This window comes from Ricinus communis, chromosome 7 (genome assembly GCF_019578655.1).
Source record: "Ricinus communis isolate WT05 ecotype wild-type chromosome 7, ASM1957865v1, whole genome shotgun sequence".
In the NCBI taxonomy this organism is placed as follows: domain Eukaryota; kingdom Viridiplantae; phylum Streptophyta; class Magnoliopsida; order Malpighiales; family Euphorbiaceae; genus Ricinus; species Ricinus communis.
In genome coordinates, this window is record NC_063262.1 from 7,237,803 (window position 1) to 7,250,985 (window position 13,183).

The 13,183-nt window shown below is 28.2% G+C and overlaps 1 protein-coding gene across 1 annotated transcript; it reads left to right on the plus strand.

Moving 5' to 3' along the window:
* The first annotated feature begins 222 nt into the window (after positions 1–222).
* Positions 223–7,949, plus strand: LOC8278139 (glucan 1,3-beta-glucosidase). Its single transcript, XM_025159936.2, has 8 exons — positions 223–406; positions 531–650; positions 4,062–4,259; positions 5,890–6,063; positions 6,144–6,313; positions 6,779–6,928; positions 7,065–7,420; positions 7,530–7,949. Exons 1-8 carry the CDS (start codon positions 245–247, stop codon positions 7,721–7,723), a joined length of 1,524 nt encoding a protein of 507 aa, XP_025015704.2. The 5' UTR covers positions 223–244; the 3' UTR covers positions 7,724–7,949.
* Positions 7,950–13,183: the final 5,234 nt, after the last annotated feature.

A 13,183-nucleotide genomic window follows, 5' to 3' on the forward strand; every position in this document is an offset into this window, starting at 1 on the left:
TTTTTCAGTGTTTACTATTAAGATGATAAATATAGGTGGTGGTGATAGCATTTGAAGTTGTTGAAATAGAAGTAGCCATTGCCCTATCAGATGAAAGTTTAATTAATGATCAGACTTGCACAAAATTCTTATAGTTAATGGAGGGCGCATTCAGATAATGCTTCCTTTTGACGAAGCTCACGTCATTAATTTGCCTCTTTATATTCTTAAATATTTCCATTTTCTCATCGAGCAAGTGTCCTAAATGGCTTACCATTTCTTTCTCTTCGCTTTTTACTTGTGTTTTTATGTTCTCTCTTTGTCCCTGGCACAACCATTTAGAGCTGTGAATTTAGGTAACTGGCTGGTCACAGAAGGATGGATGAAACCTTCTCTGTTTGATGGTATCCCTAACAAAGATCTTTTGGTACGTAATCCGCACTACTTTCATGCGTAAACTTTTCACCTTAACTATGACGCATATTAATTGGATATTTCTTTCATATATGAACTTAAGAAGTCTTTCCTGTGTGATTTTGGGCAATTGGTAGGATGGGACTCGAGTGCAATTCTTCTCTATAAAGCTGCAGAGGTATCTCTGCGCCGAAAATGCAGGCGGAACGAATCTTGTAGCCAACCGCATCAACGCAGACACCTGGGAAACTTTTGCAGTAATTGAAACTCATTTGTAGACTTAATTATGTCCACTATATAGTTTCTTAATCAAGTTACATAATGGGTCTTACTGTGGGATATCTGAATTTAAGAGGCTTAAAAATTATATTTTTAAAGGAAAAATTATCTAATATAACGTTAACTTTGCCATTTTTTACCCTCACCTTCACATTTTAACATTTTGATTTATTATTTTTATAACTTTTAGCAAATCTATTCAAGCTCATTTAGAGTTATGTCTTTAATGATGTGACATGTAAAAATATTTTATTTTATGCTAATATGGAATCCAGCCTTAACTATAATTATTCCATCTACCATAACCTTTGACCATTTTTTTAATATATCCTCATCCATCTAAAACATACAGTTTTCTAATCATATATATATTTATATATATAGAAATAACAATATTTCTATCTTTTCTTCTTTATCAAAATTTTTTAGGTCAAGTGGTATGTTTATAGAAAAATAGATTTTAGAGAGAGAAAGCAAAGAGAGATTTGTATTTATAAAAACTACAAAATAAAATACAAATTCAATCAAGACATCTATATAATCCAATACTATATCAATAAGAAACAAATATATAAAATTAATCTATATCACAAAAAAGAAAAAACAACAATAAACCTAACATTATTCTAAAATATATCAATCAAACAATTAAAGAAAATTAAAAAAAAATTACTATAAGATTAGTAGAATTCAAAAAACATAATTAAAGAAAAATAAATACTCACAAAGAAACAAACAAAATTAAAGAAACCAACAAAAAGCTAAAATATCAAGATATTAAAAGACATGTATCTTTATTATACCTCTAAGTTGTTGATGAGGAAAAATAACTTTTAATACCATTTGATATTCTTGTGTTTCTTGTTCTTGTTGTTATACTTTATCAAATAGTAATGAGAAAAACTCTTGGAAAAGACTGCTTTATGTCTTTTTGTCTTCTGTATTTATAATAGTCGCCACCCTCTTTCTTTTCATTTCTCTCTCTATAATCACAAACATTCTTTTGCATTCTTTTTCTAAAATCTTATAAAAAAACATCGATATCATTTCTACCTTTCTTTTCTTTCATGAGGGTATATTTATTAAAATGATTACAAATCAGGATAGATTGGACAACTTTTGGTATGGATTTCATGTTGGCAAAAAATAGAACACATATATATGCCACATCATCAAAAGCATATGTCTAAGGAGGGTGTATTCAATTAAGACTTTTAAAGACTTTAATGGAGTTTAAAAGTCAGGATGTATTCAATAATAACTTTAAAAAACTTTCTATAAGTCATGAGATATTCAATATAGACTTTTAAAAACTTCAAAAAGTATAGAAATTAGTGATTATTCAATTATAACTTTTATTAAGTCTTTAAAAGTAAGCTAGTATTCAAAAAGTCATTGACTTTTATATATTTTTAATGACTTTTTATGCATAGTTATGAATAAAAATTCTCAAGATTTCTCTTTCACTTTTTTTCAAAATTTCAATAGACTTTCTTTTTCGAAAACTCATCTTTTTTCTTTTCAAATTGTCCTGCATTATCATCTTCATTTCTCTTTACCATATTCTCCATCTTAAAAAATATAAGAAATTGGATGAAACTGAGAAGTTAAGAATTATTTACTAATAATATTTTCTTGTACTCATACATACAAAAAATTTAATTAAAGTTTTTAATTTAATTTTAAAATGGCCCTCATAAAAAATATGAATTTTAAATAAAGCATTTAGTGACTTTTTTTGAGCAAACAACCCCATCATATGTAGACTTTAGGTTTTATTAGAAAGATTATTTGGATAATTTTATCTGTTGGTAAACGTGATTGTCATTATAGTATTTATCAATTAATTAGTAATTGTGATTATTATTAGTTTAAGTATTTATCAAATAAGTAATAAATAAAATGTAATGAGCATAATATAAATTTAGTAGTTTAATTGGAAATAAATTGTAATATAATAATTTCTTTTGAAAGAATTATTTTCTTGGCAAAAAAATAGTGTTCATGTTATAAGGTAGAAATTTTAATAATAATATGAATTTAATATAATAATAAAATTAAGTCCATTACTTATATATAAAGTTGCATATAACATTATGTGGAATCATTTTTAAAGTAAACGCAGAAAAAAAAGAAAAATATGAAGAAAATAATAAAAAATGATTAAATTTATTTTTAAATAATTAAATAATAGATAAATAATAGTTTATGAAAAGCAATAAAGTCTATTAATATCTATAAAAGTATTTTTAAGTAAAATCTATGAAAGTCATTCATAAAATTATGAATTCCGTAAAAGTAATATTCCATATTTTTAAGTAATATGGGTTATAGTAATTATAATCGAATGTAGGCATCATAGTAATTTTTTCTATAAAATTTGATAATATTTCAATGATAAAATATTTTTTTATATTATATTAATGGATTATTTTAAAGAATGGGTGAAATAATACATTAACTCAAACATTAAAAAAGTCACTGAAAAATAAAGGATTAACTTGTTTATTTCGCATAACTTCAAGAAGGTTATTGTAATTTACCTAAATATTCAGATACTGAGACTCTATTATAATTAATATATTTGATGGACAAAAAACTATTCAATATTAAAATATTAGTTTATTAAGTTCAGAAAAGATGAAACTATAAAATACTATAAGATATATTTAAATAAATTACATACATAAATTTAAAAATCAACAAAGTATTGTCTAAAATAATAATTTATTATTAAACTACAAACTAAATATTTAGTTTTCAATCCAAGAAGTAATTACCATAAAAAAGCTCATACTCTTAAATAACTTCATTTCACTTCTTGCTTTTGGTGGCAAATGTGTAAAAGAAACTTATTTTATTTAGTAGTTTCTAAATTTCTTTCCATTTGGTAACTACTAAAATTTTAATTTTTTTTGAGAATAATAAGCATCAACATAATAAATACTAATACTATATTTGGTTAAAAATCATTAAAAAATTGAATTTATTTATACATGAATTCATATATCTTATTTATTAAAGAATAACTAAGAATTCACTTCAAATAAAATTAAGATTATACCTGAAATGATTTATAATAAGATAAAAATTCGTGGAGATAGAAGATATAAGAGAAAATTAAATGAAATTGGTTTTATGAAATAACTTAGTTTATTAATATAAAATTTATTTAAAATTTTTACTTATTTTACTAGAATTTAATTTACTTATTCTAAATTTCATTGGAAAAGTTATCTAAATAAATAATTATACTCTTTTTCTTTCAAAATGATCTTTTTGATTATTTTTCTGGAGATAGTAATAAAAATATCTTGAAACTAGTGATGAAATTAAATTATCTTTTAAAATAATTCTAATTGTACTATTTTTTTTTTTTAAATATGCAGTTGTGGAGAATCAATGAGAACTTTTTCTATTTGAGATTAGTGATCAATGACAAGCAATTTGTAGGATTGGAAAGTCAAGGAAACAAAATAGTGGCAATTTCACATTCTGCTGGAGATCCCGAAAGATTTCAGATTATAAGAAATAGATGTGATCCTAATCGAGTTCGCCTTCAAGCATCTAATGGAAAATTCATTCAAGTAATTCATTCATCCTTTTTCTTTTTTGCCAAATGTAAATTTAAGCACTTGAATTTGATTCATCTAGTTATTTTAGCACATTAACTTTTTGATAAAATTTAATAAACACTTTAATTTATTTTTTTGTGATATTTAAACACTTTTAAAATATAACTTCGTTTAATACGTCTATGTATACTACTCATGAGTATTACTTATCATTGTTTACTTTTCATTCTCTTGGTTGTTCATTTATTTTTTTTAATGCTTTTCGGGGATTAAGTAAATATAGCTTTGAATACAAAATTGAAACATTATTGCATTTTAATTATTTACTAATCGTTTATCTGTGTGTTGCACGACCGTTATTATTATTTCGATTATAAAATCAAGTCTATAAGTACAATTTAATAAAAATAATTTATATTTAATACTAATTTATAATATTTTAAACAATAATAGCAAACTAACTATTTAATAACGTCCTTAATTTCTTTTTAAAAATTTATTAGTGCAATAATATAAAAATTATTTTTAAAATATTTATTTATTAATGTTAATATTATATAAATTAATACTATAATTTATATCATTGTCTTTTAAATTAGAAATTATTATAATAATTAAAAAATAATTTATTAGTTAACATAATATTTAAAAATATATTTTTTCTATAATTAGAATTATTATTAATTAGAAAACTAATTTATTAGTTAATATGATATTAAAATATAATTAATATGTTATTTTTTATAATAATCATTATCTAATTAGAAAATTAATCATTGTTTAATTAGAAAACTAAATTATTATTAAAATGTTATTTCTAATGAATGATTAATTAGGAATGTAACTTATTAATCAATAAATTAATAGAAAAATTATAAAATTACACATAAGTTTGAGTCCATGTGTCAAAAATAAGTACAAATCTCAAGACAACAATCTTATATGTCAAAACTAAATATACATGTCAAAAAATTTTAGGTCTCAAAATTTATATATATATATATATATATATATATATATATATGTATGTATAGATTTCAGAAATATAGAGCTATTATCATTTTAAAATTTTAGTTATTATTCAGTTGAAATTTTTTGATTTTTCAATTGATTAAAAACTTAGTTACATTTTCATCATAAATAAAATTTTTTAAAGTAGTTTTCTGACAGAATAGGTCTCAAAACATAATATTATTATAATTTGTTAGATTTTTTCTATAATTTGTTCAAATATATGCATATCATCCATTGTTTTGCATAAATTTATTTTCACAATTAATTTCTGATCTCAATATTTTATGATAGAGCATATATGATACTAGAATCATAATAATTTACATTGGCAATTTTTTTTAGTTTGAATTAGCGTATTAAGATTAGATGATAACTCTTATATTGATGGGTATTTATGCTCATTCATCTTGAGTATTTAATTCTATGTGGCCTTAACAATATTTTTAATTTGTTTATTGTTTATTTTGTTAGTTTCCTATTTTGAATTTATATACATGGGATTGAATAGCTCTTCATGTAAATTGTCGTTTTTGATACTCATAGGCGCTTGTAAAGACAATTTTAGTACAGCTAAGCAAAACTCTTTTGGTTAAATTTTTCTTTGTTGGTTAATTATATACTTATATAGGTACAGTCAGAGACGCTAGTAATTGCAAACTATGATAGATATGGCTGGGAAGATGATAATCCATCTGTGTTCAGAATGAATAATTTGAACGGCCAAGATAATATGCAACAACTGCAAGGCGAATACCAAATAACAAATGGTTATGGTCCAATTAAAGCCCCTATAGTCATGCAAGTAAGGCTTGAATAGAAACATACCAATTCATTTGACCATAAATAGATTCATGTGTACTGATTATGATTTATGCTTTATAGAGTCACTGGAAAGCTTGGATTACAGAAGAGGATTTCAGATTCATATCAAAGAGTGGTATAAATGCTGTGAGAATCCCAGTTGGATGGTGGATAGCATTTGATCCAACACCACCAAAACCTTTTGTTGGTGGCTCCTTGCAAGTCTTAGACAAAGCTTTCTACTGGGCAGGGTAAATTCACATTGAAGCTATGTTTTTTGATAAATTTGCATAGCAATTAATTGTTAATTGGTTTGCCATCACTCTCATCCAATTCTCTTGTTATCATTCCTATTGAAGGTAATATCATTGCTAAAAGGTAAGATTTATCTACACCATACTGAAAAACCTACACATAGATAGAGTGTTTCGTTTAGCTTGGATAATTGATGTATCTCAATTATTAAACATCAATAAATATATTTATCTATCGGCCCAGTGTATATATTGCAATATATGCTTGTACATAGGTGAGTATTTTACTTACTAAAGATTTGTCTTTCTCTACTAGTAATGAGATTCGACCTATATGGAACTAATTCGATTAATAGCTTAAGTGTATGATATCTCATATATTGGCATTTCATATGATTATGTGCGTTAAAAAAGAATTTTTATGTAAACTTAATTATGAACAGACTCTTATTATTTGTGCAGAAAATACGGAATGAAGGTGATTGTGGATTTGCATGCAGCTCGAGGCTCACAAAATGGAAATGATCATAGCAGCACAATAGATGGCTCTCTAGAATGGGGAGATTCAAAAATACAAGAAACAGTAAATGTCATAGACTTCCTGGCAAAAAGGTCGAACAAAATATTAAACTTTTAAGTAATCTTATTCATCAGATTTATTAAGTCATTTTATTGATTTAAATAGTTTATGGCATGTAAGAAGGTTATAATCTGAATTCTAATATAAACATTGTTTTATATGAAGCAGATATGCAAGCGATCCAAGTCTTGTAGCAATTGAATTGTTGAATGAGCCGTTGGCGCCTATGGTCAGCCTGGAAACCCTATTAAAGTATTACCAAGCAGGTTACAATGCTGTAAGGAAGTACACCCAAAATGCTTACGTGATCTTCTCAAACAGACTAGGACCTGCTGATTCAAAGGAACTGCTATCTTTTGCAACCAACCTTAATCGTGTTGTCATTGATGTCCATTTCTATAACCTATTTAATGATCAATTGTTCAAAGGTAAAAGTGCAGAATGGAACATCAATAACATTCGGAATGATCGAGCTTCTCAACTTAGTAGTTTGACTATTGCGAATGGCCCTCTCACTTTTGTTGGTATGCTTTAAATATTTATGCATTCGCTAATATATATAAACACTTACTAATTGAAATTTTTTTATAAAAATTATAAAAATTAGCTAATAATAAAAAAATATAATTGTAGGAGAATGGACTGGAGAATGGGAAGTAGTGGGTGCACTAATGCAGGATTACCAGAAGTTTGTTAATGTACAGCAAGAAGTATATCGAAGCGCCACATTTGGATGGGCATATTGGTCATATAAGCTTGAAAATCCTAAAAGGACCCATTGGAGCTTTAAATGTATGATTGAGTACAACTATCTCAAAGTTATATAGGCCTTAAATTAGCTTATTAGGCAAAATAACTCTTTATAATACAAAGGATAATTATAGTGCAAGTATGCAACTTGTCAATGAATAACTATTTATTATTTATAATAAATTTCGAAGAAAGAAGCAAACAATATTTAGGATATGATATTTTTAATATACAGTTGCTATATGTTACATTTGCTTCGAGTTACAATGGCAAATAAATGTGTATGTCTAGCAACTTTATTTATTTTGCCTTAGGATATCAAAAGATCTCGCTACTTGCTTGGAATATTTAATTTCTTATATGCATCAACTGGCAATATTATTAGACAGAGCACCCTCCTAATATGAGTCACAAAAGAATAATAATGACCAATTAAATAACTCATAATCTAAGTTGAGTTGTACTCATATAACTAAATTAATACAACAGGAAATAACTTATAAACGACCAAATTGTAAAGAAGGAGCATATTTGTTTATGTTAATCTATCATAAGAAATCAGCAAAATAATTATGTCTTTTAGCGACGAACTGCTTCCATCGTTATTTAGCAACAAACTTACATAGCAAGAGAAGTTAATAATCATCCCTAAAATTATTATGCTATAGCGATGAATTCGAAGTGGAGAACTTGCGATATATAAATTTCAGCATTATTTTGTTGTAAATGTGGCGCCAATTTTTTACACTAATTTTAGTTAAGAAATAGCGAGGGAAGTTAACAATCATTGCTAAAATTTGCCTCATAATAGGCATCAAAATTAGCGACGGATGTCAATTAGCAAGGATTAATGTTCTATTGGTAAATTCAATATAATTTGTGGTATATGTTGAATTTTAGTAATAAAAAATATATATCACTAAATTGTGATAGATTTCATTACCCATCACTAAATCCAACATTTTTTATTTTTTATTTGTTGGAATTAGTGACGGCTATCTAATTTCATCCCTAAATTTAACACCAAGTTTTTAGTATATATAGAATTTAATGACAAATAACAAAATCCATTTGTAATTAGTGAGAAATGTATAATCAATTGCTAAATTCAATATCTTCTTTTCTAGATTTTTTTCTCTTGTTATGTCTAATTTTCCCCCTTCCTTATTTTTCTCCTTGGCCAATAATTTTAAATTTTTTTCCATTTTTTTTCTCTTTCTCCATTTAAATACTAACTTATGAAAATAAATCTATTAAAAAAATTATTTGGATATTAAAAAAGATATAAAATATTAGATAATTAATTTAAAGAAAAATAATGTGAAATGAAAAATTTAGCATTAACAATAGACTTTATTCTAAAAAATATAATAATTTAATGATGAATTTTCTATTGCCGCTAAATTTAGCGATAAACCATTTGTTGCTAATTCATCGTGAAAGAGGAAAGTTCATCGCTAATAAAGGGGCTGTTGCACCTAATTTAGCAATAGACATGCTTGTCACTAAAGACAAAAGATCGATACTAAATTCATGACAAACAAAAGAAATACATTGCTAAAGAATTGGAGAGGATCATTTGAGCAAGAGATGTGTCCATTAAATTAGTGCTATATTACCCTTCTTCCTTTAAAATCCATCTTAATCATAATTGTTCTCAGGAAAGCCACTCCACTCTCTCATATACTTTACTCATGTCCAATTTTAGTGTTATATAACCCCTTCTTCCTTTAACTTTTTTCTTCATAGAGTGAAAAATTTCAAAGGCAAGCATTGCATTATCCATAATTATTTCACCTTGTAAAAAAGTACTTTGATAAGGAAAAATAACCCTAGTTAAGATTAATTTTAGACGATTAGCAATTGCCTTATTAATTATCCTAAAAATGACATTACAAAGACTGATTGGTTGGAGATCTTTTGTAGACTTTAGACTCTTGATTTTTGTAATAAAAACAATGAAAGTATATTTAAATAAGCAAGATCATGACCGTGATTCAGAATTTCAAAAGTAGTAATAACGACATCGGTATGAATAATATGTCAATATTTTTGAAAGAAAAGTGGAGACATATACCATCAGGACCAGGAGATTTTGAGAGGTGCATTTGCTTCAAGGCTTTGTGAATATCCTCAGCGGTGTATGACCTTGTTAAAATGCTATTTATATCATCATTTATCCTAATATCTGTTGTGTTTAGGACTCTATGCATATTAACAGGAGCACTAACTTAAAAAATATTAAGAAAGTATTGTCATCAACATTTTCTATTTCTTTCTCCTTACCATACCACACTCCACCCTCCCCTCTAATCCCCTCAATTATGTTCCTTTTCCTCCTTTGGTTTGCTTTACTAAGAAAGAAAAAAGTATCTTTATCGGCATCCTTTAACCAAAGAGCCCGAGATCTCTGGAACCACGTCGTCTCTTCCAACTTCTGCAATCTCTGGAGCTTGATCTCCGAAATTTTCCCTTCCCTAACATTTTGTTCATGCTGGGTACCACTATGAATTTTTTTCAGCTCGTTTCTGATGTCTTTAATCTGCCTTAAAATGTTTCTGAATTTTTTCCTATCCTATTTCACCAAGTCTCGTCCAAAATTTTCTATTTTACTCGCAAAATCAGCTGCTACACCTTCCTAGAACCAACCACTTTCCACCACCTTTTCACAATCATCATCTTCGGTCCACATCTTTTCAAATATGAATAATTTATTTTTCCTTCTATCTCCTAATTGCCCATTCTGTAATATAACGATTGAAAAAGAAAGATAATAGAGAGCGATTTGACCTTACTCTTGGAAGATGTTTGACCTCTACCCACCGGAATAAGCTAGACCAATTATCATTTGCCATTGCTCTATCCAAGCGCTCTTGCACATTCACTTACCCAACCTGTCTATTTGTCCAAGTAAAGCAATTTTTTTTATACCCTAGATCATTTAAATCCACCTCATCAACTACATCCCTAAAGCTTTCCATTGCATTCATTGACCTAATAGATGGACCAGCTTCTTCATGCACTCATTGACTTAATAGATCCACCAGCTTTTATAAAGCTCCACATCACTCAAACCTACCAAGATCACAAGTTTCAGTATATTCATGTGTCTTTCTAAGCTACAGTCCATCCCATAAAGGGTATAAATGCCTCAAATCTACAGGTAGAATGTATATCTCCAGACATGTCATCTTCAACAAAGAAGAATTTCCTTTCAAGTTTGGCTTCCTAAACATAAAAGCTCCTAAGTCACAAACTGTCATAACTACTCTAAAATGGTTGTTGATCTCTCCTAACTCATCCAAACCTCTCACGTCTCATACTCAATCTCCTCATATAGGAAGAATCATACCAGCTTCTCCTGCAGCATCATCAGCTCATGCTCCTCACACACACTAGTCATATTACTCATATATGTATCAGAATTTTTCATTTGAAGGGGGAATCAATATCACTATTGATGCTATTGATAATCATCAAGTCGCAAAAGCAAATGACAGAATTCATGATGAACAAGTTGCTCAAGAAGTCGTTGATTTCTAAAGTGCTGAAACTCCAGCAGTTAAAGATGCCATTACCACTACTACTATTTGCCATCAAATGATAATAAGGGTCAAGGCAGGATTGCACAAACCCAAGAAATTTCCTATTGACTACAAACTCTACTTGTCCAAAGGTCCTTCAACCATCTGTGAACTAGCCAGCATAAGTGAAGCACTGAACTCAAAGGAATGGAGGGTTGTTATGCTGGATGAAATAAATGCTGCCAAGAGGCACAGCACTTAGAACCTGGTCCTTCATGTTCCTACACAAAACCTAGTGGGAAAAAAATGGATTTTCAAGGTCAAGTACAACATAGATGGCTTATTCTAGAGATGCAAGGTCAAGCTAGTTGCTAAAGGGTTCATTAGACCCCTGGAATTAAATTCAGTGAAACCTTTAGCCTAACTGTCAGAGTTATATTGACTTTAGTTGTATCAAAGAATGGATTGTAAGGTAGTTAGATCTAAATAGAAATATTGAAAAAGCAATTTATTTGTATCAACCTGAAGGATTTAAAGACAATGAGAAGCCCAACTATGTCTGTAAACTCAACAAAGCCCTTTATAGGTTAAGCAGGCCCCTAGGGCCTGATTTGAGAAGTTAAGAACAATATTGCTTACTTGGAAGTTCAATAATTTTAAATCAAATTCCTCAATGTTCTTGTATGATGACAATAACAGACTCCTCTTGTACTAATCTATGTTGATGATATGATAGTTATAGGCAAAAGGTTGAAACTACAAATAAAAATGACAAACATAAATGGACATTGCAGAAGTTCATTGACAGACTCAACATGCTCTTTGCCTTGAAGGACTTGGGTGATCTACATCTGTTTTTAGGAATTGAGGTTGTGAGGGATAACATGGGAATGTATCTTACTCACACTAAGTATATTGAAGACCGAAGGAGAATCAATATGGAAAATGCCAAGCCCTTAACTACTCCTGCAATCGTAAGCAAGCAATTGAGAGCTAATGGTGGAGAACCCATGGAAAACCCTTCTCTATACAGAAGCATCAGGAGCTTTACAATATACAACTTACACTTTACCTAATCTTGCATACATCATAAACAAATTGAGCCAATTTCTTCAATATCCCATTGATAAGCATTGGCAGGCAACAAAAAGAGCATTAAGGTAATCAAATGCAATAAAAGATATAGGGTTGCACATCAAGCCTTGTGACAGACTCACCATCTTTTGATATTCAGATCCTGACTGGGCATGTTCTGCAAATGACAAAAGGTTTACTGCCAGCATTTGTGTTTATTTTGGTGACACTTTTCTATGTTAAAGTATGATGAATTGAATTCAGTTTAGTATGTAACCCATTATATTTTATATCCTTTATGCCATTTTGTAATTGCATGGGAAAATATTTATGCTTTGACTCAACCCTTATGTCCTTTATCAGCTTGTGAAGTTGTAGAATGACTAGCCTAAATAAGTAATCATAGTGTATCAATGTGTTTCCAATCCTGGTCTTTCTTTTAAACTTAATGCATATGGCTCCTAAAAAATTCTTAACGAGTTATTTGCAGCAGATATATATATATATATAGCGTTCTTATGTCTCTTTTGCAGTATTGTTATCAAAGATAAATAGTTTATAAATATTCTTCTAAAAAAGCTATTTGTTTATATTTTAAAATGCTCCTTTTCCAATTTATAGTACTTTTCCTTAAAAGTTTTTCAGTTTTATTCTATGTAACAACTACTTCCCCAACGCTAAGGGCAAAGTTGAGAAGTTTTGATAGATGAGACAATTTGGTTTAGTATCTATATTTAGACTTGCTTCCATGTGCATCTCCTATGTCCTAACATTTGATCCAGTCTGAAGCTTGGATTGTGATAAAAATGCGTAATTTAATTTTTATGGTTGCATATTGATTGTTGTTGTAATCTTGTGTTTGCCTCATGTCTTTATACTGATGCAAGCAAACATTAGAAAGACGTGAATAATACCCAATGAAACTGATCAGGTGGCAAG